Raw genomic sequence first — 22,398 nt, 5'->3', positions numbered from 1 at the left:
AAGCTTCCCGACATGCATCATTTTCAGCTTATCGGGAGTCCCAACGGAAAAACATGAACGACCCGGAGGAGGCCGGCTACTGGTACCTACATGGGGTCGACCGCCGAGCTCGATGGATTTGATTTGGCAACCCCCAGGAATTAGGATACGATCTCCCGGCAGAGGTGACAGCAGGCCCTTCCCTCTTTCTGACAGACGAGCATCCTTTCTGTGGCGCAATGTAGCCATGGTCTCTTAACCCTAGAACGCCTAGGGGGGGGGGGGTTGTATCAACCCCCCCCCTGAGGTTTTTTCGAAGTGCACGCTAAACGGCTTGTCGTAGCGGGCTGAAATTTTCAATACCCTCTGGGGCAACCTTTGCGCATCTTTTGCCGAAAAAAATTGATCGGGTCATGTCAGGTCACGGAGTTATGACGTCATAAGAGGTACAGCCTCCGGCCGGATTTTCACAAACTGAGTGCCAACGCTCGAGGTTTCCTGCCGGTGGTACGGACATCGGTTGATGGATCGTGATGAAACTTCCCATGCATGTTGGGGCAAGTATTGGCTATCATATGGTATAAGAAATTTGACCGGGTCAGGTCAGGTCACGGAGCTATGACGTCACAAGAGGAACAGCGTCCGGTACTATTTTTGAAAAGCGCCCGAACCACTATTTTGCTAATTCTTGTCACCTCAATGGGAATATGCAGCAATATTAGCTTCTATAGGGAGCAAATGGACCTCCCAAATCCAAAAATATAATCAGATTTCAAAAATTTAAATTTTGATTTTTCGAATTTCTGCCGCCGACTGTGACCTTGCCGACTTCCGGCGCTCCCAACGCGCCATTTTTAGAGCTAGGGAAACGAAATACATACCAAACGATAGAGAATTGATCAAGGAACACGATATATCGTGTTCCTTGAACACGATATATCGTGTTCCTTAAAACCTTCACTATAGTGAAGGTTTTAAGTCGATATCTCCCACCGTGTTGCCGCAATCGCCGCCGCCGAAAGTTGAAAAAAGTATATTTTTCCGAAAATTTGACCTTTGACCGGTCAAAAGTAGGTCAAATGTTGACCTAGGACCAAAAAATATACCACCAATCGCGAGATCTCGTTGAGAGCAATCCGTTGGTTTTTTCCGCTAAGCTCTACGACCTTCCGTTTCGAAACGCCAAGGGGGGGGGGGGTCGTAACAACCCCCCCCCCTGGTCGTTCGTGTTATGAGAAATGGCCTGGTCGTGCGAGGGTTAAGGAGCGAGGTAAGAAGCCTTTCACTGATTGATCTCGAGGGCCACGAGTCCTCCCGCTGAACTTTCCGCTAGGAGTGACCGGACACTGGGCAGGCGAAAGACGAAACCTGCTTCTAACATAAGGATCCGTGCTGTCGATTGGCACCGTCTAACGGAATTCATTCGTTGTAAAGGGAGGTGCTTGACGAGACCTGAGAGAAACACGCTATGTGGCTAGAATAAAACCAGCTCTCTGAGAAGTGTCACTGGGCACTGACAGCCGGAACAGCCGACCGGTGGGCGCACTATGCGGATCGGAGCGGTCGAAAGACGAAAAGTTAGATGGGAAAGAAACGTAACTACTCGTTCACTTCAAAATGAAGGCCCATCGCTCCCCATTCGGCTCGCACTTCGCTCGCCCATTCAACGATTACGATCACTTCCTGTTTATTGGAGTCGAACCTTTTCGTTTGTTTTTTGTAGGTAGCAGGTCACGCCAATCTAGCCGATAGATGGCGACACGTAAATGGGCTCTTCATTCTGCCGTGCGTGCTCCCTTCTTGTATCGATCAAAACCCGCTAGTTTCCTCCTATTCCTGGCGTTGAAGCTTCCTTGAGAGTATAAGCCGTGACTGGAAAATAATCTTGTTAGGAGAAGCCTCACCAAAAACCTTCATAAGGTGGCTGTGTCTAGAAAGAGGCGTTTCTATGTTCGCCGCACTCGCTCACCATTATTCGCGGTATCCACCATTGGGCCGTCACACCCTAGCGAAGTTTTGGCGTGTAGCAGAAGCGTGAGTTAAACAACCCTAGCCGGCTGCTATTTCAATAGCATACATGTGAACTTTCAGAAAGAAGAGGAAGTGCTGTGTGTGTCGTGGAAATGCCGTGGAACAATATATTTTTGTTCCTTGAAGCTTTAAAACGGTAACAGTGATCTAGATTCACAATCGGCAATCATACCACCCACAAGACAAACTCGCGATGTTAGGTTGCTGTCAGTCGGAAGAAGCAAGAGAACAGCATCGTATCAATCGAGAAATCGAAAAGCAGCTCAAAAAAGACAAGAGAGATGCCAGGAGAGAGCTCAAGCTTCTGTTGTTGGGTAAGAATTCAAAGTAACCAGGGATGCGGAGCCGGAGCCGGAGTCGGAGCCGGAGCCGCCGGAGCCGGCATATTTTGCCCGGAGCCGGAGCCGGAGCCGGAGCCGTGAAACAATATAGCCCGGAGCCGGAGCCGGAGCCGGAGCCGCCAAAAAAGGGGGCGACTCCGGCTCCTTTTTATTTTTTGAAGAGGAAAAAAAATAATTGACCTAGCTCGGTTTGACAGTACAAGGCAGTAAAACATATGGTACTTTACTTACGTCATGGGCCATCAACTGAATGAAAAAAAGCCGAATATCCCCAGTATCCCACTGTACGCAATCAACTTCTTGTCTGCTCCTCCCCCCCCCCCCACGTCTACTGCATCCCCAGAACATGAGGACCGGTCATCAAGTGACGGCCATTGTTTTCAAGCCAGTGCAGTGGACTGCGACTCCCAGCACCGTCTCTTCCCCTCCCCCCACCCCCAACCCCCCCCCACTCCCACCCCCCAATGCAGCCGAGACTGGTGTCAGCTTACGATGGTTCAGTGAACTCCAATTCGCGGCGACTGCGTTTCTAATGCCATCGCTTCCTAGTCCTTTGTTCTGCCAGTTCTCTCCGAGGTGCGTTTGCGCGGGGACGCGGTGAGCCGGTCATGGCAAAGAGTAACGCGTTTAACCAATCCAATTTTTCTTCCACCCGTATTTAATTGATTGCATAGAGGATGTACTGAGTCGGAGCCGGAGCCGCCGGAGCCGGAGCCGCCGGAGCCGGACCATTTTACTCGGAGCCGGAGCCGGAGCCGGAGCCGCCACAACATTTCACCCGGAGCCGGAGCCGGAGCCGGAGCCGATTTTTTTCTCCGGAGCCGGAGCCGGAGCCGGAGCCGTCTGAAATTTCCACGGCTCCGCATCCCTGAAAGTAACCAATTTCACAAAGCCTAAGCCTGTATGTGGCTGAATTATGTGCAATATAATAAGTAAGGTGGTTGTTTCAATACATCTTCCTGCCTACATAAATTTCTAAATAAAGTTATCCAAATTGATGGAGAAAACAATGTTTTTATCCTAGTTTGTTTGCTTGTAATTATGTGTGTTCGTAATTTCAGTGCAAGGGGTGCAACATATTCTATGCCTATATCAATACATTCATTGTTTGCACTTTTTGACTGTATTCTGTATGCTTCTATTGTCCAGTTAAATAAAACAACAATTTTAATCAAAGTTCACTGATTATGAGACCAGATTTTGCTCTTCAGCTGCATCCCTTGAGCAGCACTCAGGTTATCTCTGAAGTTTGTGTAAGGCTCACATTGACATTAGGTGCTAATTAGCAATAATGGAAAGCTGCATCCCATTAGTTGCCATGCCAATACAGTCTCATGACCCACCAGACCCTGTCATCACATTTGTCCTGAGGGCTCAATTCATGTGCTGGTGGCTCTTATGTGCCAACAGCATCCATGAGATGCAATGAGTTTTGCCCCTTTGTAGTAATCCTCACTCTGCCATAGTCTAAAGAAAACTCAATATGAACATGACATTGTGCCTGTCAACAGGCACTGGAGAGTCCGGCAAGTCAACCTTCATCAAACAGATGCGAATCATTCATGGTGTTGGCTACACAGATGAAGATCGGAGGGGCTTCACGAGGCTGGTGTACCAGAACATCTTTATGGCCATGCAGAGCATGATCAATGCCATGGACTTTCTCAACATAGAGTACAAGTCATCTGAAAGTAGAGTAAGTAAGGGGCAAAGAGATCTTTGATGTGTGTTAGTAACATTCAGTTGGCTAGTGTTTACCTACCTGGATTACTGTCAGGGAAGAGAAGCATCTAACATTCTATGGGATGAAGTGGAATGGGGCATGCCCAATAAGTTCTTGTCAGCTGGCAACTAAGAGGTGTTTTGCTGTTTTAGATAAATGGCTGCCTATGGCTGGTGATAACAGCTGCACAGATGAGCTATTTCTTCATCATATTATTCAACTTGTATGTCATGAATCCCATTAGTCACTAGTTCATTGATAAGCAAAGTAACACTATCAAAATTATAGACAGTGTATTTCATTGCAATTTTTATTTACACAAAACTTTTTGTTGCTCAATCTATGCCTTCCAGATGGGATATTACCTGTTAGTTTTGGAAGGAATGTATGATTTTATTGGGAATAAAACTTTTCTCTTAATCTTATCTTAATCTTAGTCTTAAGTTCTTAGAGATTATCATGCATAATATTAAGACATGTTGAAACAGTTGTGTCTAGTCGTATACTGTTGTTCAATAATTAAAAGGTCGAATGACACTGCCATCCACCATTCCCTTTTTATTGCCTTTTAACTCATAGGCAAAAAGATTATGTGTCATGCTACACTTGACTAAACATTCATATTTGTTCTTCTTCATGAGACATTATTCAGCTTTGTTGTATGATCTGTAATACTTTTTGAAATAATGTTAATTGTAATGAAATCTATAATGGACCAGTTAGCCATTGATGATCAAGTTGATAGCTTTGCATTTTATTTGAAAGCCCACTGTCTCACTGAAAAGGAGGCTCTTGTTTGTGGATTACATGATTTAGGAATAAAAGCTGGCTAATCCTCATACTGCTGTATGTTGTCTGGTGCTCCAATGGGTCTTGCTGCTTACCCCAGAAGCCCTTTGGAAAGTTTATGTCTGTGTTTAGTGCAAGGACAATTTTTTAATCTAAAATGGTTTGATGGATTCAGCATATTACACAATGACCAAGTCAGCATGCCTCTAAACATGGCCTGTTATAGTTTGTCCCGACTTCTACCTTCTTATACCTAGGTACTCTCTTTTTGGGGGAGATTCTGCATGGACAGGATAATCCTGTCAAAGCCTCTTGTGCTGTAAAGCCAGGCATGGTCCTTCCCACTAAATTACTTGAAACTGCATATGACTTCTCCCACAATCCACCAAGCACAGACCATCTCTAAAATGTTTTTTTTTTCGAACGCCGGAGCAGCTCAAACGCCGCGGCGACTCGAACTCGTCAGTCTGCTGGGTGTGTTATAACTTATAGGTATCCTGCCAAATTAGATAGGTACCCAAGTGGGCTTTTGGAATGACTGGATCTTAAACCCAACTTGTCCATGACGAAAATGAAGATCATGTTCATGATGCTATAGAATGCTATAGTCTGTGGGATGAATGTTTTTTCAGGTGAGATGACACTCAGAAACATTGCATTGCAAAAGAGCTCGATAGGAGGCTTACCATTATCATAGACTTAGACTATTACTTGCTTTATGACAAGATACTGTGAAAGTGTTGGATTGTGACGCTGTGTAACCGTGTGCCGTCCACAGGAGAGGGCTGAACAGGTGAAGGGTGTTGACCATGAGACAATCACCACCTTTGAGGAGCCGTACATCACATGCATCAGGGAACTGTGGAAGGATTCAGGCATCCAGCGCTGCTATGAACGACGAAACGAATACCAGCTAACCGACTCAACCAAATAGTGAGTGGCGGCATGCTTCAGATGAATCGCTAGAGCTCGGTTGCTTCTTATAACTAACGCATTTGTGGTGTGGTGTTTGTTATGATACGCGTGCAGTTGTCTGCAAAGACTGCTCCGATGAACCAAATTGGCAACGAGAGGTCAGGTAGGCTCGAAGAGTCAAGTTAAACCGCATATTTTTTCTCGTGTGTGTGTGTGGGGGGGGGGGGAGGGGGTAGGGGCTGCTCGTTTTTTTCGCAAATACCTTGCGTAAAAGTGGCTGATCGCGACTATGAATTTTTCAGTGCCGTCGTGTTAATCCATTTTAACCCTATTCCTGGCGGGGGGGGGGGGCCTCAGGAGCCCCCCCCCTGAGGTTTTTTGGTTATTTCTCCCAAACGCGTTGAGCTAGGAAGCTCAAATTTTCTGACTTTTCCTAAAAGGCTTCTACGCAACATGTCTGAAAATTTTGAGTTGATCTGACCTCAGGTCAGGTCACCAGAGGCGGTTTGGTGACCCTTCCTCAGAAAAGTTTGCAATCACGCCAGAGCTAGAGTTTTTGACCGATCAATTTTTTCTCTTCAGGGTTTAGTTAGGGTACCAGTATGTGCAACTTGTATATCTCGGAATTTTGATATCGGTGACCTAAGGTCAGGTCAATTTCGCGACCTCCCCATTATAAGTCAATGGGGGAAAAATCAACTCCCTGTTTTTACCACTAAAACGGGTCGGAATGGCCCCATATACCATACATGACTTCATATACGATCAACCTTCACTACCTTGAGGTCTGTTTTGCTGTTGGGCAGCTGTGAGGTCATGTGACGTCATCAAAGGTCACCAAAGGTTTTTGGCCAATAACTCCGTACAGGAACAAGATACAGACGCGTGGATGGTCTCATTGTGTTCAGCTCGTCAAGACGCATCGAATGATATACATGATGACCTCGAGGTCACGTGACCTGAGGTCAACCTTTGACCTTGACCTTTCGAGGTCAACATATATGTCATTCGATGCGGATTGACGAGAGGATCACGATGATGCCCTTAGTTTGTTCCTATCTTGACTAATTCGAAAGTTATTCGAGAAAAACTCTCTCCATATCTAGCGCCGCCATTTTGACTTTTTCGACCCCTGTGACGTCATCTTTGACCTGACCTGAAAATGACCTTATTAAAAATTGTAGATCTTGGCCGTGCGTATCCGATGCCGTTTACCGCTTGTCGCTATCTTGCTTCGTTCTCGAGATCTCAGGGGGGGGGGGCCGAATCGGCCCCCCCCGCCAGTTTCTTGTCCCGGCGGAGCCCGCCAGGAATAGGGTTAACATCCCCTGAAAATTCCATAACCCTGACCCCAATGACCTGATCTATGGCCTCTTTCTCGAGACCATCATTTCAGGCCAGAATGGCTATTTGACGTTTATCAGCACACATCATTTGTATGTTTCCAGACTTGTGACTAGAAACGTGCGAACATATCAAATGATGTTTGACCCATGGATTATTGAGTGTGTTGGGGTCAATGGAAGGTCAATTCAAGGTCATTGGTCCCGGTGACCTCGGTTGACTTTTCCGAGTTTAGCAACTTCATATGACATTTTTGACTGCTTTAGACTTTATGTATTTAGCATTTGGGAGCTGGTTATTGGGTCCATGGCCTGGCTCGACCCACCCGTAATGAAAATTGATTATTGTCGAAGAAAACGAATGCAAGCTTCAGAATCAGCACCTTAAATTCCCAGAAAAGCGTCACCTGATGAAGATCTAGCAGGTCCTCATTTTCCCATTAGGTCAGTCATTGACCTGACCTGGAAAGTCAACCATTGACCTAGGATCGTAAAATGGGGTACCATAGGCCTATTCCCGTCACGCTCACGAGCAAATGCTCGCTCTTTTTTCGGAAAGCTCTTACTAGATCAAGGGTAGAACGGTTGGGGGGGGGGGGGAGAGGATGGATCTGATCGATTCACATGAACGTTAGCGGCTGTTCTATCCTTAGAGACGAAGGCGATGCTTGAGTGAATGGCGTTTGCATAAACATTAATTCAGCGTGATTGTTATTCTATGTATTAGGGTTGATGAATGACTAGCAGGAGCTCTGTAGAAATATAGAAATCTAAGGTAGCTCATTCATGGGTCGGGCCGGTTTCAGCTCAGGTGACTGCTTGTTGAGCATGCCATAAATACGTGAAGAATCATTGCCCTTTTCCTCTAAGAAGTAAAAACAAAGCCAAAAGTTATATTTAGGCTTTGGCTTTCAGGCTTTGTTTTTTATTCTTCGAGGAAAAGGTCAATGATTCTTCACGTATTTATGCTCGCTATGTTCCTCGCTAAAGCACTTCACACCATTAATTGATTTCTTGTTGATTTGAATGACCCCACATCCCCCCTCACGGTCCTCAGCCGCAAAGAAATCACCCGATCGGACGGTAGGAGTTGACGTCTGCGCAACGAGCCCTGCGTAAGGTGGGCTCCGGCTCCTTAAATTCATGAATTCAAACAAAAAAGGTTAAAGCTTACAAGGCCCTAAACATTTGGAACGAGGTTCCTGGTGTGACGCTATCATCGAGTCAATGCCAGTGTCCCATAATTGAGTTTTGTCTTGGGTGTCAGAGGGGAAAATTACCCACCAAAAAGAGGGGAGAGAGTGAAAAACTACTGATTCGATTAGATCCAAAAAGAGTGAAAAACGACTAAAAGCATGCATTTTATTCTAAGGTGCAGGATGCTTGATGCTAAACCGGGCATCCACACAACTGCTCTTTTATAGGTAAAAAATCTAGGTTTTCTTGGTTGGGAGTGGAAAATTGTTTTTAAAAATTGGTGGTGAGAGTGGTAAATGAATTTCATTTGGATGTCGTTTCCCACCCAAATCGACAAATTTTGGGACATTGGTCGATGCTCGGATTACCTGTATAAATAGAATAACGTCTCATCGCGTCGTTTGAAAGAATCGTGAATGATCTTCTACCGCTGATATGCGAATTATTGTCATTTGACGTCCAAGGATTTCACGTGGCTCAATGACATATATGTACAGCACGTCCTCTGTGCGCCGACTTTCTCCCGATCAGCGGTGGCCCTGCGGACGTGAGCGAGCATTGCGCGTCGTCGCGATAGCGGCCGACCGGGCCTCGCCCGATAGCGGAGCGGACCGGCGCATGACCAGGCCGCCGATAGCGTCTGAGCGCCGGTGCGCGTGACGGGCAGACCCGCCCGCCGGCGCCGCCGTCTGAACAGGGGGCGTTCCCACGTGCGGCGGGCCATCAGATGATGCGTGATAAGCGGGGACTGGATAAAATCTGAGGAGTGTAGTACTAAGCTTAGAGGATGATGCAATTCATGAAGTCTGGTTAGTCTGCTATGGGAGATACTCACATGCCAGTCTTATCTTATGCATATTGTCCCTCCGTGAGATGAAGGCCTTCCGCCTGCGCTGCACAAACGTCATAATCTGGCAGTTATTTGACGATCAATTCGGAGATTTACGTGTGACGCAGTGAAATAATTACGTATATGACGTGTTATTTATATCCGAAGTATGATTCCCCATATGATTCGATGTTTTAAACTTTCAAGGGTTGACATATTTACATAATGGCACACCAATTTTTTGCTTTTATCGTAGCTTCTTTTTTGCTTTCTTACTTATTTGAAGAAAGTGCATTAAACCATACACAACACAACGATACGATGCCGATACGATGAAAACCCGCAACGATCGATCGACTCCGAAGTGTGGGCTGTGGCTTACACATTTCTTACTGATATTTCTGCCTTAAAGTCCCTCGTTTTCTGACGCTTTACGCCTGTGTTGGCAGCTACCTGACCGACCTGGATCGGATAGCGAGCAAAGACTACCTGCCCACTCAGCAGGACATCCTGCGCGTGCGAGCGCCCACCACGGGTATCGTCGAATATCCCTTCGACCTGGACTCCATCATATTCAGGTGAGTGCCTCTTTCGGAGACGATATCTGTACCAGATGAGGACGGGACGCAGTGACATATCAAACCGACCTTGGGCGTGGGGAGACGCGTACACAAGAAGGACGCAAAACGTTTTACCCGATGGAAGCGGGCTTTTTGGGCATCGATGATTTATCGTTGTATTTTGCCGTAATTAACACCGATGAATAACATGTGATTTGTTTATTTTGTTGACTCGATGTTCATACGAAGCTGTGCATAACGTTACTGGGTAAAGTTATAATGCTGCAATGGCTGTACATCCTGGTTACCTATTGGTTCTAGGCTGATTTGATTTTCATTTTATCTTATGATGGTCCTGTTTTGCTTATATGGACACCAGTTGGATTCATATTGACCTCATGAAGGGATCGGCCACTGTTACTACTGTTATCTGTGGATCGGCATATCCTTGTCACTCCTTACATTGGCTGCTCCCGTCCTCTCAGCCACCAGCATCTTGCGCATGCCTTCCTGGATGTGCTATTCGTTACGAACCTAGCCGACAGTCTGACTCAATCTGCTGCTGTTTTTTTCGCAGGATGGTGGACGTGGGTGGTCAGCGCTCGGAGCGAAGGAAGTGGATCCACTGCTTTGAGAACGTCACCTCCATCATCTTCCTGGTGGCGCTCAGCGAATACGATCAGATCCTGTTCGAGGCAGATAGTGAGGTGGGTGTGGCCGCCGGACGCATACGGCGCCCAGATAGGCGGCGCGGATCTTACGTAATGACGGATTGAGCTGTTACGTGATGCCGTAATTGCAGAGATACCTGGTAGGTATCGGTGCATTTAGTTTGTTGGTTCTTTGTGATCGTTTTGCAGTCAAGAATGTGGACGTTGATGAAAGTTGCCTCCTATTTAATCAACAAGAGTCAAAGGCTGAAATGAAAAAATGGGGTTGTATGAGAGCAAAAAAGTTCAGTTTTATGGCACCCTTTTCGAACGTCTTAACATGGTTTGACTGATGACCATCTCTCCTTCAACAGAATCGAATGGAGGAGTCCAAAGCGCTGTTCCGGACGATCATCACGTACCCGTGGTTCCAACACTCTTCTGTGATTCTGTTCCTCAACAAGAAGGACCTGCTCGAGGAGAAAATCATGACGTCCCATCTGGTGGACTACTTCCCCGAGTACGACGGTGAGTGCGGGGGTGGCGGTGGCGTCTCGAGGGGCTTCTGAAGCCGGGCTGGACCGATCCGAGGCCGTACAGATGCGCCGCGGACGTCCGTCCGAAGCCTGCCGCCGTCTGCAGACAGCCGGCCGAGCCGCGCTGCCACCAGGTGGGAGGGAGCTCAGGGTCATGGGCCACGGCTTCTTTTTTGGAGTATGGAGGAGTGTGTGACGGGCATTTTTCTAAGGTAAAGAAAGAGTTGGTTTATGGGAACTTGAGATATTTGGAAAGGCAGCGGGGGGATACCCTGCGTTTTTTTTTTCAACACACTGTAACGCTGACCAGTCGGTGTTTACCGCTGCCTGGCTGTACGTGTCCGGCTGACCGGGCCGGGCCACTGGACGCAGGTCCCAAGCACGATGACGTGGCCGCCCGAGAGTACATCCTGAAGATGTACCTGGCGCTCAATCCGGACCCGGACCGCATGTGCTACTCGCATTTCACCTGCGCTACAGGTCTGAGCAGCGCCGCCGGGCACTGAGCGCCGCCCTCTTCAGGGCGGCTGTAGTAGCCATAGACGTATCTAACCACAGCAGCTGAGGGCCCCGGATACGGCCGGTGTAGTGACGCCCCGGTCTGTGGGCTGTAGGTAGACTGGAACCGGGTCGGGCCGCCGCGCAGTGGCTGGCGCCCTCTGACGACCCGCGGCGCCACCGCCGCCCCTCCGCCCCGCACCCCTCTGCCGGCCCCCCTCCGGCACACAGTGCACACCTCTGCCCTGCCTTCACCGTACAGTCGTCACAGAAATGCTCGTGAAAAGGAGGATATTCCGTGGTCCATATACTTCAACTTGTTGATCAACAACTTGTCATCGCAGTCATTTGTAAACTTTCACAATATGCAGGAAAGATGCAAAACTTGAATGTGCATGTTGGGCATTTTGGTAAAAATCAAATTCCAAACATTGGTTTTTTTTATTGAAGAATACGATCTGGACATTTTACAGTTGGGAATCTTCAGAACATGTCATCGTTCATATCTTAATGAACAAGAGTGAAATGTGGAATTTTATGCATACGAAGATATCATTTTGCAGGGCTCTCTGTGAAGAGCATTTCTCGTGATCTAGCTTTTGAAGCTATGCATAGTAATTTTGGGTCCGTTTTTAAAACCTATCGAATACGCCCATGCTGCAACGTGCGCTGCTTTCTTTGACATTTGACAAAATGGGAAATTTGTTTTTCGTTTGAAGTGCTGGCATTTTTTCCCCACAGATTCGCATCTTTAATGCTAAGGTCTCTTTCGCTGATTTGCTTTTCGTGCTTTGCGCACCGCTGGCCACAAGTGTTCGAACGTTTCCGTCTGAAAATGACGCTTTCTTATCACAACGTTGGTGATTATTTTGGTCACATGGACCCCGATATACATTGCACAGCACACTCTTCACAAATTAGATCGATCTTAGTGCAGATTTCGGGCTCAGATAGTGGTGGTCGAGTCTTTCGCTCACGTAGTAACATTCAGGAACACCTGCGTCTTGTGGGTCTTCACAGACACCTTGCCTCTTTCCAGCCGTCTCCGTAGGTCTTCTGTGGCTCGTTCTGTAGCGCCCGGAAGTGCCCCTCACTGCCTAAGTATGTAGCTAGTCGTCGGTCCGCCGTGCGCAGTTAGTGACACCGCCGCCCCTCTCACCCTGTAGGGCCACAGAGGGACGCCATCGCAGCCCGAGAGTTCATTCTGAGAATGTTTGTCGACCTGAATCCGGACGCGGAGAAGATCATTTATTCGCATTTCACGTGTGCTACAGGTAACGTGGTGATTGGTGTGTGGTGTTGTGTCCGCTGACCCGCATGGCAGGCCTGCCCACCGCCGGCCGCTCGGTGTCCGTTCCCAACTAATGTGCGCTGCTTGTGCGGCCGCGCGCGCCGCCCCGGCTGGGCATGGTCTGCGCTGGGCTGCTGCGGTGCATGTCTGACCGTGCCTCTCGGTGTTTTATGTGTGTGTGACGCATGCGGCAAACGTCAGACACGGAAAACATCAAGCTGGTGTTCTGTGCCGTCAAAGACACCATCATGCAAGCTGCACTAAAAGAGTTTAACCTGGCTTGAAAGCTCGGTGAGTGTGGCTTTGGTGTGCTGTAAATGATGCATGCTACTTTTTTGTCACTAGTTCTGGTATTTTGGTGATTGTATTTGCTCATCACCCCCTCCCCGCATGATAACCCTTCTGTTTTTGCTTATAACCCCAATATTTGGTTAAGCTCACTGGACTTTCAACTAATCATCGTAAGCACAGTTATGGATCTAACAATATGCTTTATGTCTTTTGCTTTGAAGTGGTCGCATCAACGAGCTGAAGCAGCCTTTATTAGACCTGCCCGAATGAAAGCTGTCTGTTCTTATCGGATGAATAACTCATCCAAATATGAATTATGCATCGAACCTCGCATGTAATGGAAATGGGGCTGCCAAAATGGGCTTAATTTCACTTGTAATTAAAGTGACCTTTCTACCCCGAAAAAAGTTTGCCTGCAAGTGGTGCCATAGTTCACAAACGAATATCTACCAAATTGTACCGAAAAATATGCACCTTTTGATATGACAAAAATATTTTGTCTCCTGATATTCTTATATTTTGGCATTGATGTGATCATGGTCCGTGGCCGAAAATTCATCTAAAACAAAAATGCTTGAATGTAAAAAGAATTTTGTAAAGTCATTCAAAGCAATCAGTTGTTTTCAAACCTTCTCACGTAGAAACTGGAAACCCCAGGATTTAGGTTTTAGTACCTACCGCTTGTGGGAAAATATATGCCATATCCGAGTAACGCTTGCATGTGCTGAGTCAGTGGTGGAAACAAATTGCCTTCCCGTCCCTCTATGTCATAATATTTTTGCTTTGGTGATGGTCTTTTTTTAAATCTCATTTACAGCCCCTCTGTTATAAATATTATTTTTAGACAGATTTCGAAACTGATTCGCATGAATCAGCATTTTTATTTGATGTATTTCAATATCGGATAATGCAACACGCTCTCCCATTTCGCTAGTTAATTGTAGCGCGGTGTTTCAAATTGATGGCAGTGAACAAGCAAAAGTTGCATACTTTGCATTGTATTCTGGTGTAACTGTCGTTGATTTCTCATATATTTTAAGTTTATTTCATTCCCACCATAGTGTAATAAATAACACCATAGTGTTATTTATTACACTATGATTCCCACCTTTTGATAATTTGTTTTATAGGCGTGCAGTGTAGCAATTGGTCGACGCAGCGCTGTTCATATATCTATTGTTAGTTTTTTCGTGTATGTTTGAAAAGTAGATTTTATTCTTCTAAATAAAAGTATTTTAACGATTCAAGTACAATAGCATTTCCGTTCTGTCACATTGACTGTTTTTGTGGCATCCACTTTTTCATTCTACCCAGTTGGATGCGATTTCTATAATTGCAAGCCACCTTGTTTATAGTGTCTTCAAAGTGATTTTGTTTGGGTTATTAATGGTCTGCCTTGAGCCTCTTGACTATGTTCTGCTCGCAACGCGCCTTTTTTTTTGTACAGAGTGCGTGGTCACGTGAATAACCCCTGCGTGCCGGCCGCGTTTCAGATACGGAGAATATTCGGTTCGTGTTCGCCGCAGTCAAGGACACGATTTTGCAACTGAACCTGAAAGAATACAACCTGGTGTAGACGGCCATGTGGTGTGTTCTGCTCCGGCGGACGGAGCTCGCGTTGCCGGACGGCCGCGCGCCACTTTGCTTTGCGCTTTCAGGCGGGCGCGGGTGGGCTGCCAGCCAGGCGCCGCCCTCACACCGCCAGACCGTTTTCATACCATTCCGGAGGCGCAGGCAGCGGGCCGCCGCCGCCGACGTGGACGGCCCCTCTGTGATGGCTGGCCGCCCCGGAGAGCGCCGCCGCCCGTCACACCGCCGCCGCCGCCGCCCTCAGCGCGTTCAGTTATTTTCTGTGTGCCAAATCCGTATCCGATCACCTTGCATTGGCGGCGAGCGCGGCCGAGAAACAGGCACCTTGTGATTCAGGAAGGGGCGGTCGGTGTGCCGTCGGCGGACCGCGTGTGCGCCCTGTCCGCCCGTGTAGTAGCGTCGTTACTATGATAGCTTTATCCGTGTAGTCACCGAGCCGTTTTGTTATGGTGGCGCGCGCGACGCGGCGCCGGGCGGACGGCCGCCGCACGTCTGCTCCGTCCGCGCGCTCTGTCTGCCCGTAGGGCGTCTTGTGCGTGCCGATCGTGTCCGCTCTCCGATCTTTAGTATCAGCCAATGCCTTCTTTGTTTTGTAATAATGTTTCTTTACGTGTTGTGAGTCGGTGCTTGTGAGCGCGCCGCCGCGGCGGGCTGACCACAGCGCGCGTCGTGGTGCGGATATCAGTGGGCGTCGGCGTGCCTGCCGACAGCGCGGCGCCGGACCGGCGCGGCCGCCAGTGATACGGACGGCGCCCGGCCGCCGCCGCCCTGTAGTCCTCCGCTGTGTTCCTGTCCGCGCGCGCGCCCCCGTTTTGTACCGGGCGCCGGCGTGGCGTCGGTGCTGGGCGCGGCGGCTGCCGTCCCGGCCGGGGCCGCGGCGCGCCGCGCAGCCGGTGCCCGGGCTGGGTCGCCTCTGCACTGTGTCTCCCCCTTTGCAGAGCGGCCTGCGGGCCGCGGGGGCCCAGCCCGCTCGCAGGCGCCGCCCGTCGCCACGCCGTCGGCCCGCGCCGCCCGCGACACACTGGCGCAGACACATGAGAGTGAGAGCGAGAAAACATTATCGTATTGTTAGCTGCCATGCTTTGTAACTACCAATTATGGAGGGTTTGTGTTCAAGAAATTAATATTTATTGACTGCATTTGTTTATGGGGAGCCACCTCTGGTGTTGGCGTCGCGAGCTGTCTGGACGTTTCTGAGAAGTTTCGTCGAAGACAGGCTTCTGGGAGAGCGAGATGGACCCATTTCCACCATAAACACGTCACCATTAGGAGACACGCATTGTATACATGATCGGCAATTCTAAGTATGGAGTCATTATGCTCGATTGGTTCATGATACCTGGTATTCCATGGCGTGATGAAAGTAGTACGGGGTCATGCTCATCTCTGGGCTAGCGAACAGACCAGGCTACGACGAAGCATCCTGATCTGGGTGTAGTCCATGGTTCAATGAACAGCTATGGAGTCGTACTCATCGCTTAGCTGGCGATCACGCTAGGCAACGACTTGCGCCCCGACCCGAGTGTATTTCATTGTCCGATAAATTGCCTGGTAATGTTTATCTCTTAGCCAGCGAACACACCAGGCGACGATTTAGCAATACGATAGAGCATATCGCACAACACTCGGTGCGATGGAGACGAGATTGTCTGTGAAATCGAAAATTATGTTCAAATATGTCTTTTAATGCAGTCTGTTTTACAAAACAGACACCTTGAAGTCATATTTAGCTGTTTCCTGATCCCATACCAAAATTATTCGTCTTTTTGGCAGCTGAACGAGATGTAGAAGTTCGGGCAGGGGCAAGTGCTTTCGCAGTTTGTTACGGCTTTACAGGTTGCTTCAGGGGCGGATCCAGGAAAACTCCAAGGGGAGGGTCATGAATCGAAGTGGTGCCCCTACCTATACCCAAAATTAAAAACTCAACGGATTTCGTCCACTTCATTTTGGTGGTGCCCCCATTTTCAGTTTTTTATTTTTATTTTTTATTTTTAGTCAGTATGTTACCTCTTAGCCACAACCACATTTACCAATTGTAAGCAAGTATATATGAATGTGCTATGTGTATATATGTTGTGGACGCTGAGTAATGAGTACTTACCAGGAACGTTATCAGGTAAGCAAATCGTTGTCAGTCCGACGAACTTGACCCTGGCGTCTAAAGGGTCTGTCCTTGACACTTCAGGCTTGTCAGGGGCACCAAAGTCCTTCCAGGGACACCACAAACCTGTCAGGGGCACCTACGGCCTTGTAGGGGCGCCACAGGCCCGCCAGGGGCACCACAGGCCTGCCAGGAAGCAGGGGCACCACAGGTCTAGCAAGTATACACGACAGGCCTGTCAGGGGCACAACGGGCCTGTTGGGCCCATGAGCACCCCTAGGGGCAGGGGCACCACAGTCCTTCCAGGGGCACCGCAGGCCTGTGAGGGGCACCAGCGGCCTAGCAGGGGCACCAGTCAACACAGGCCTGCCAGGGGCACCACAGACCTGCCAGGGGCACCAGAGGCCTGCCAGGAGCACCACCGACCTCGCAGGGGTAACTTGGGCCTGTCAGGGCCCAGGGGCACCACGGGCCTGTCGAGAGGCACTTCAGGCTTTTCAGGGGCACCATAGTCCTCTCAGGGCGCAGGGGTAGCAGGGGCACCAGAGGCCTGCCAGGGGCACTACAGGCCTAGCAAGGGCACCACTGGTCTATCAGGGGCACCACGAGCCTGTCATAGCCAGGCATCTCAGGCTTGTCAAGGCCCAGGGGCACCACAGGTCTGTGAGGGGCACCACAGGTCTGTGAGGGGCACCAGCGACCTAGCAGGGGCACCAGTCAACACAGGTCTGCCAGGGGCGCCACAGACCTGCCAGGGGCACCAGAGGCCTGCCAGGGGCACCACCGGCCTCGCAGGGGCACCTTGGGCCTGTCAGGGGCACGACGGGCCTGCCGAGGGGCACTTCAGACTTTTCAGGGGCACCAGTCCTCTCCGGGCGCAGGGGCACCAGAGGCCTGCCAGGGGCACCAGCGGCCTAGCAAGGGCACCAGAGGCCTACCAGGGGCACCACAGGCCTAACAAGGGCACCACGGGCCTGTCAGGGGCACCTCAGGCTTGTCAGGGCCCAGGGACACCACAGTCCTTCCAAGGGCACCGCAAGCCTGTCAGGGGCACCAGAGGCCTGCCAGGGGCACCACAGGCCTAGCAAGGGCACCTCTGGCCTGTCAGGGGCACCTCAGGCTTGTCAGGGCCCAGGGGCACCACAGTCCTTCCAGGGGCATTACAAGCCTGTCAGGGGCACCAGAGGCCTAGCAAGGGCACCACAGGCCTGCCATGGACACCACAGGCCTGCCAGGGGCACCACCGGCCTTGCAGGGGTGCCTCAGGCCTGTCAGGGGCACCACGTGCCTGCCGGGGACACTTCAGGCTTGTCAGGGGCGTTACAGTCCTGTCAGGGCCCAGGGGCACCAGGCCCGTGGTGTCCCTGCTAGGCCTGTGGTGCCCCTGGCGGTCCTGTGGTGCCCCTGTCAGGACTGTGATACCCCTGATAGGCCGGTGGTGCCCCTGGAAGGTCTTTGGGCCCCCGGGCCTCAAGGGGGGGGGCCATGACCCATGTGACCCCCCCCCTTGGATCCGCCCCTGGGTTGCTTGACAAGCTAGTTTTTCCTTGTTTAGGTATTTATTGCTATTTTGTTAGCTACCAAAGCATTTTCTTTAGCCCAGGGTCCTTAATTCGTTGGAAACCAACACAGTCGGGTAGAGGATCTGACACAAACGCTCACACTAGCTGCCAACTCTTATTGCGAACCGAATTTGTTCAGTCTGCAGGCACCGACTGCTCGACCACTCAGCGTCACCGGACCCGCTGCCGGCATCCTATTCCGAGTGGCCTCCGCCCTGGCCACTCGTCGCCACTCCGGGTACCCGAGAGGCTGATCGGTGGCAATGGATGGATGGGGAGGGGTCAGCGCGACCTGTCCTTCGGGCCAGCGAGGCTGCGCCGAGACGAGCCGTCTCAGCACTCAGCGCTGACGAGTGCCGATCAATGGCCGTCAGCAACCGATACCGAGCACGGAGTCACGACCGGAGGCAGGGAAATGCCTAAATAGGCTTGTAGATAGGGTCTGTAGGGAAGTTGGGGCAATGCCGGAGTTGGGGCAAAGCCGAAATTCGAGATATTTCGAAAACCGTACGACATGAATGCCACCTGTCAGTGATGCTCTGAAGCTTAAGTGACTACCAATTATCGCATGTTTGTTACGAGTCGTCATTCGGAATACTTCGGCTGTGAGGGCGCCAAGAGCGTTTTCAAGGTACGTTTCCCTTGTACTACATGCGCCTTTGAAGCTGCATTTCTTACTCATTATGCTACCGTTTGTCTGGCCAATTCGGTCAAGTAATCTTCAGTATGTCTTTGCATAAGTGTGCTGCCTATTTGAAATTTATACAGCACGTTGAAAAGTTATGGGCCTGCAAATGAAAGTATGGCTGGCTAGGGTAATGCCGAAAACGTGCAATTACGCACGTTAACCCGCGCCGTGCTGGTGGCCTGAACTTTCCGCCGAGTGCTGGGGGGGGGGCGTTTTCACGCCCCCCCCGTCTAACTCGGCTCCTGGGCCACGTAGCGACACGCGGTAAGCGGCAATCGAAAGAGCGTCAAAAATAAGGACGAAAACACTTCGGTCATTTTTTGGGTCAGGTCAAAGGTCAGGTCACCAGAGGTCACCAAAGGTAAAATGTTGACTATTTCAACATTTTGGAAACTGCCAACGGCTATCTCGGGAACCGATAGAGCTACAGCGCCGCGGAAAAGCGCATTCGATAGCCCTTTTACAGACCTTTCTGAGTAATGTTCTCAGATTTGACCTCAGGTCAACGGTTTAGCCTCCAGAGGGCAAAAACTCCAAAAATAGCCGTTTTTACGAAAAACGTTTTTTCGTCAATAACTTTTGACTCATAAGCGCCATGACATTACTTTTGCCAGCATCGTGTTCCTCTCGTCGAGACGCGTCGAATGAACTATTTGTTGACCTTGAAAGGTCATTTTGAAAATTTGACCTCAGGTCAAGGTCATGACCTGACCGAAAAGGGTCATGTTGCATATCAGTCGATCCGTATCGTCGAGCTGAACACATCTGACGTGTTTTCACCGCTCTAGCACGTCTCTATCAAAAGTTATAGCCAAAAAACTGCTGGCGACCGTTCATGACCTGAGATGACCTCAGGGGCACACAGAGGGGTCACAGGTGCATTTTTCCTATTCAGTGTGTCATGTTTACCTATGAACCGATGTTTGAGAGCGTTTTGAACGATATTCGTCCAAAAGAGGCGCATTTCAATTTTCTCCCATTGACTTATAATGGAGAGGTCGCAAAATTGACCTGACCTTAGGTCACAGATATCAAAAATCCGAGATATACATTTTATACATACTGTTACTCATATCAATCGCTGAAAGTTTCAAAGTGATCGTTCAGTCGGTGTAGCTATAGCGAGCCTTTGAACTTTTTCTGAGGTAAGGTCACTTGACGTGACCTGGTGACCTGACCTTGAACGGCCTAGGTCTGAAATTTTCACAACATGTGCGGAAATGATGTAGGAACACGTGTACCAAAAACGGCGGCGCTGCGCGCCGCCGTTTTTGAGATATTCGCGAAAAACCTGAGGGGGGGGGGCGTAAAAACGCCCCCCCCCAGCACGGCGCGGGTTAAAGCACGCTACGTGGACTTTACTGCTGTGGAATAGCAACGCGTATTTTTAGTCACACAAATCACACTTTCAACCGACACAACGGCCTGTTACCTATAAGGAATGATTTACCTGGCCTTTTCTTATTATATCATACAATTATAACTTCCAGTGTGCACCAAACGTCCTTAAAGGGAGATAATGACCTTTTTCCACAAAATCTGAGTTAGGACCATTTTCTGACAAAACACAACAAGTTATAATGTAAATTAAAACCATTTTGCTCAATTCGGTACCTTGCCGCAAATATCTCAACTTGAAGTCACGTTAGCGGGGAGCGCTGAAAATGACCGTTGAATAAGTACTTACATCACTTTTTGGTACTTGCATGTAATTTTGTAAAATGAGCGTATTCCTTACATTTGATCTTCATCACATCTAGTTAGTTAATGGTCGTCTATAGTGCCTTCAAAAGATATTCATGGTTTGGGGGTGGTTTATGTCTAAATTTACGCAACTATTTTTCCTGTTCATCATCTGACGCCATATGCTGCTATTTTAGTAGCAACGACTCAATTTTGAATCGGTCCCGCCGACTGCACAATAAAAGAAGATAGATACAACACTTTTGCGGCATCACTGAAAAACTTATGCAGTACTGTTATTGTAGCGAGGGGATTTAGAAAAGAAGAAGAGTGAGAGGATAATAACTGCTTCCTTGCGGGTAATCAAACGCCTTCTTTGCGGTTGATCCAGCACCGCGGTCCACTGTCGTTCAGCTGGTTGTAGAGGAACAGAGCTATTTGCTGCTGGAATGAACTCGATAGTTGAACTGGTAGAACAGGGGAGCTTGAGAGTCTTGGAAAAGATCCCGAGATAGATCTAGAGAGAGATCCAGATAGTGATGAGATCCTGAGATAGATGTAGATATAGATCCACCTGATAGAGATCTTGAGATGGTGTTGAGATCCACCTGAGGGAGATGTCTAGAGATCCACCTTGCATACAAATACATCTGATGGAAGATGCTTTTTAATTTAGAGGCTTGATGATTCTGTTCATTGTATAGACCATGATGCACGAGATGCTTCTTCACTGCTCGGATTAGGGATAGAGGTATCCGATCAGCTGGGTTTGCGGCACAGTTGGGCAGGTGAAGGACAGGGCATTCGAAGTCCCGATGACCACTGCCAAACATATGGGTGGTAATTACATTGATAAATTGAATGTGATCATTCGTCCAGTCACCCATTCCTATATCACTGGCCTTCCCATTAAGAAAATTGCCCACTTAATTCGTATTAGCGTTGCTAGTTTTAAGTTGCCCTCGAGATTAATTAGTTTGACTGTCCTAACTGAGCTTCGCTAAACTCCCATCGGCCTTATCCTAAGATTCATCCTTTACCATTCTCACTCTCATCCTCTCTCTACGTTCGTTCGTCATATATTCACCCCAAATTTATTTAGCGCCCCTCGAATTCCCTCCGATGGCGTTAGGTGCCTGACTAATAGCGATCTCCCCGGCGAGATAAATGTCTCTTTCCGAAATCCATATGCATGCTCCGCTAACCGGCGACAAAGATACTTACCGCAGGGCCGTCCAGAATAATTGCATAAATATCCACCCTACTAATTTATGGGATTCACTACACGACCGATAGACTTATGGTACACACATACACGATTTATATCCGACTTATCTCTCTACCGGGAGAGATTACCTATGCCCTCTTCCGGTCCGCGTGTAACATTCCCGTTCACGACCCAGGGACCCTAGTTCATATCCTGGAACTATCCTTAACCATGGGATTTACTATTCAAGGCCTTACGTGTCCTGGAGTACATTCTTCCCTCCCCTGAGGCTGTCCAGTACCGATTAGAGTACCTTTACGAAATAAGTATGAGGACTTATCCGGGACACTACGGCTCGCCTTATCCGCCCTTTGGGTGACTCACCCCTGACCTTCGGCTTCTTGCCTTTGGCATAACTTACTCTCCACTGCATACTGTGCCAATCTTCCCCTTCCCCCCTGCCGTAGAAACCTCTCACTGCCTTCTCACCCAGTGTTACCTAAGCGGGAAAATTAACAGTGGCCGGTACCACTGGCGGAAAACGTGCATATGCCCTGCGTACGTGACGGTGTGTCCCTCTTATTATTCCGGTCT

The 22,398-nt window shown here is 49.1% G+C and overlaps 1 protein-coding gene across 4 annotated transcripts; it reads left to right on the top strand.

The window, feature by feature from the left end:
* The first annotated feature begins 1,737 nt into the window (after window positions 1-1,737).
* On the top strand, window positions 1,738-15,699 carry LOC122386883 (guanine nucleotide-binding protein G(q) subunit alpha). Of its 4 annotated transcripts, XM_043376585.1 has the most exons (9): window positions 1,800-2,324; window positions 3,863-4,047; window positions 5,642-5,796; window positions 9,597-9,725; window positions 10,285-10,414; window positions 10,732-10,885; window positions 11,266-11,373; window positions 12,884-12,973; window positions 14,467-15,699. In XM_043376585.1, the coding sequence occupies exons 1-8, from the start codon at window positions 2,204-2,206 to the stop codon at window positions 12,964-12,966; spliced, it is 1,065 nt and encodes a 354-aa protein (XP_043232520.1). In that variant the 5' UTR covers window positions 1,800-2,203; the 3' UTR covers window positions 12,967-12,973; window positions 14,467-15,699. The 4 variants fall into 4 exon arrangements, with proteins under 4 accessions (XP_043232521.1, XP_043232518.1, XP_043232522.1 ...); XM_043376586.1 differs by lacking the exon at window positions 11,266-11,373 and having other exon boundaries at window positions 1,738-2,324; XM_043376583.1 differs by lacking the exons at window positions 11,266-11,373; window positions 12,884-12,973 and adding an exon at window positions 12,558-12,665 and having other exon boundaries at window positions 1,752-2,324.
* Window positions 15,700-22,398: the final 6,699 nt, after the last annotated feature.

This window comes from Amphibalanus amphitrite, unplaced genomic scaffold (assembly GCF_019059575.1).
Source record: "Amphibalanus amphitrite isolate SeventyFive unplaced genomic scaffold, NRLGWU_Aamphi_draft 000265F_arrow, whole genome shotgun sequence".
NCBI classification, from domain to species: domain Eukaryota; kingdom Metazoa; phylum Arthropoda; class Thecostraca; order Balanomorpha; family Balanidae; genus Amphibalanus; species Amphibalanus amphitrite.
Note: the sequence above shows the minus strand (reverse complement) of the source record. Positions and strands in the feature narration are given on the sequence as shown.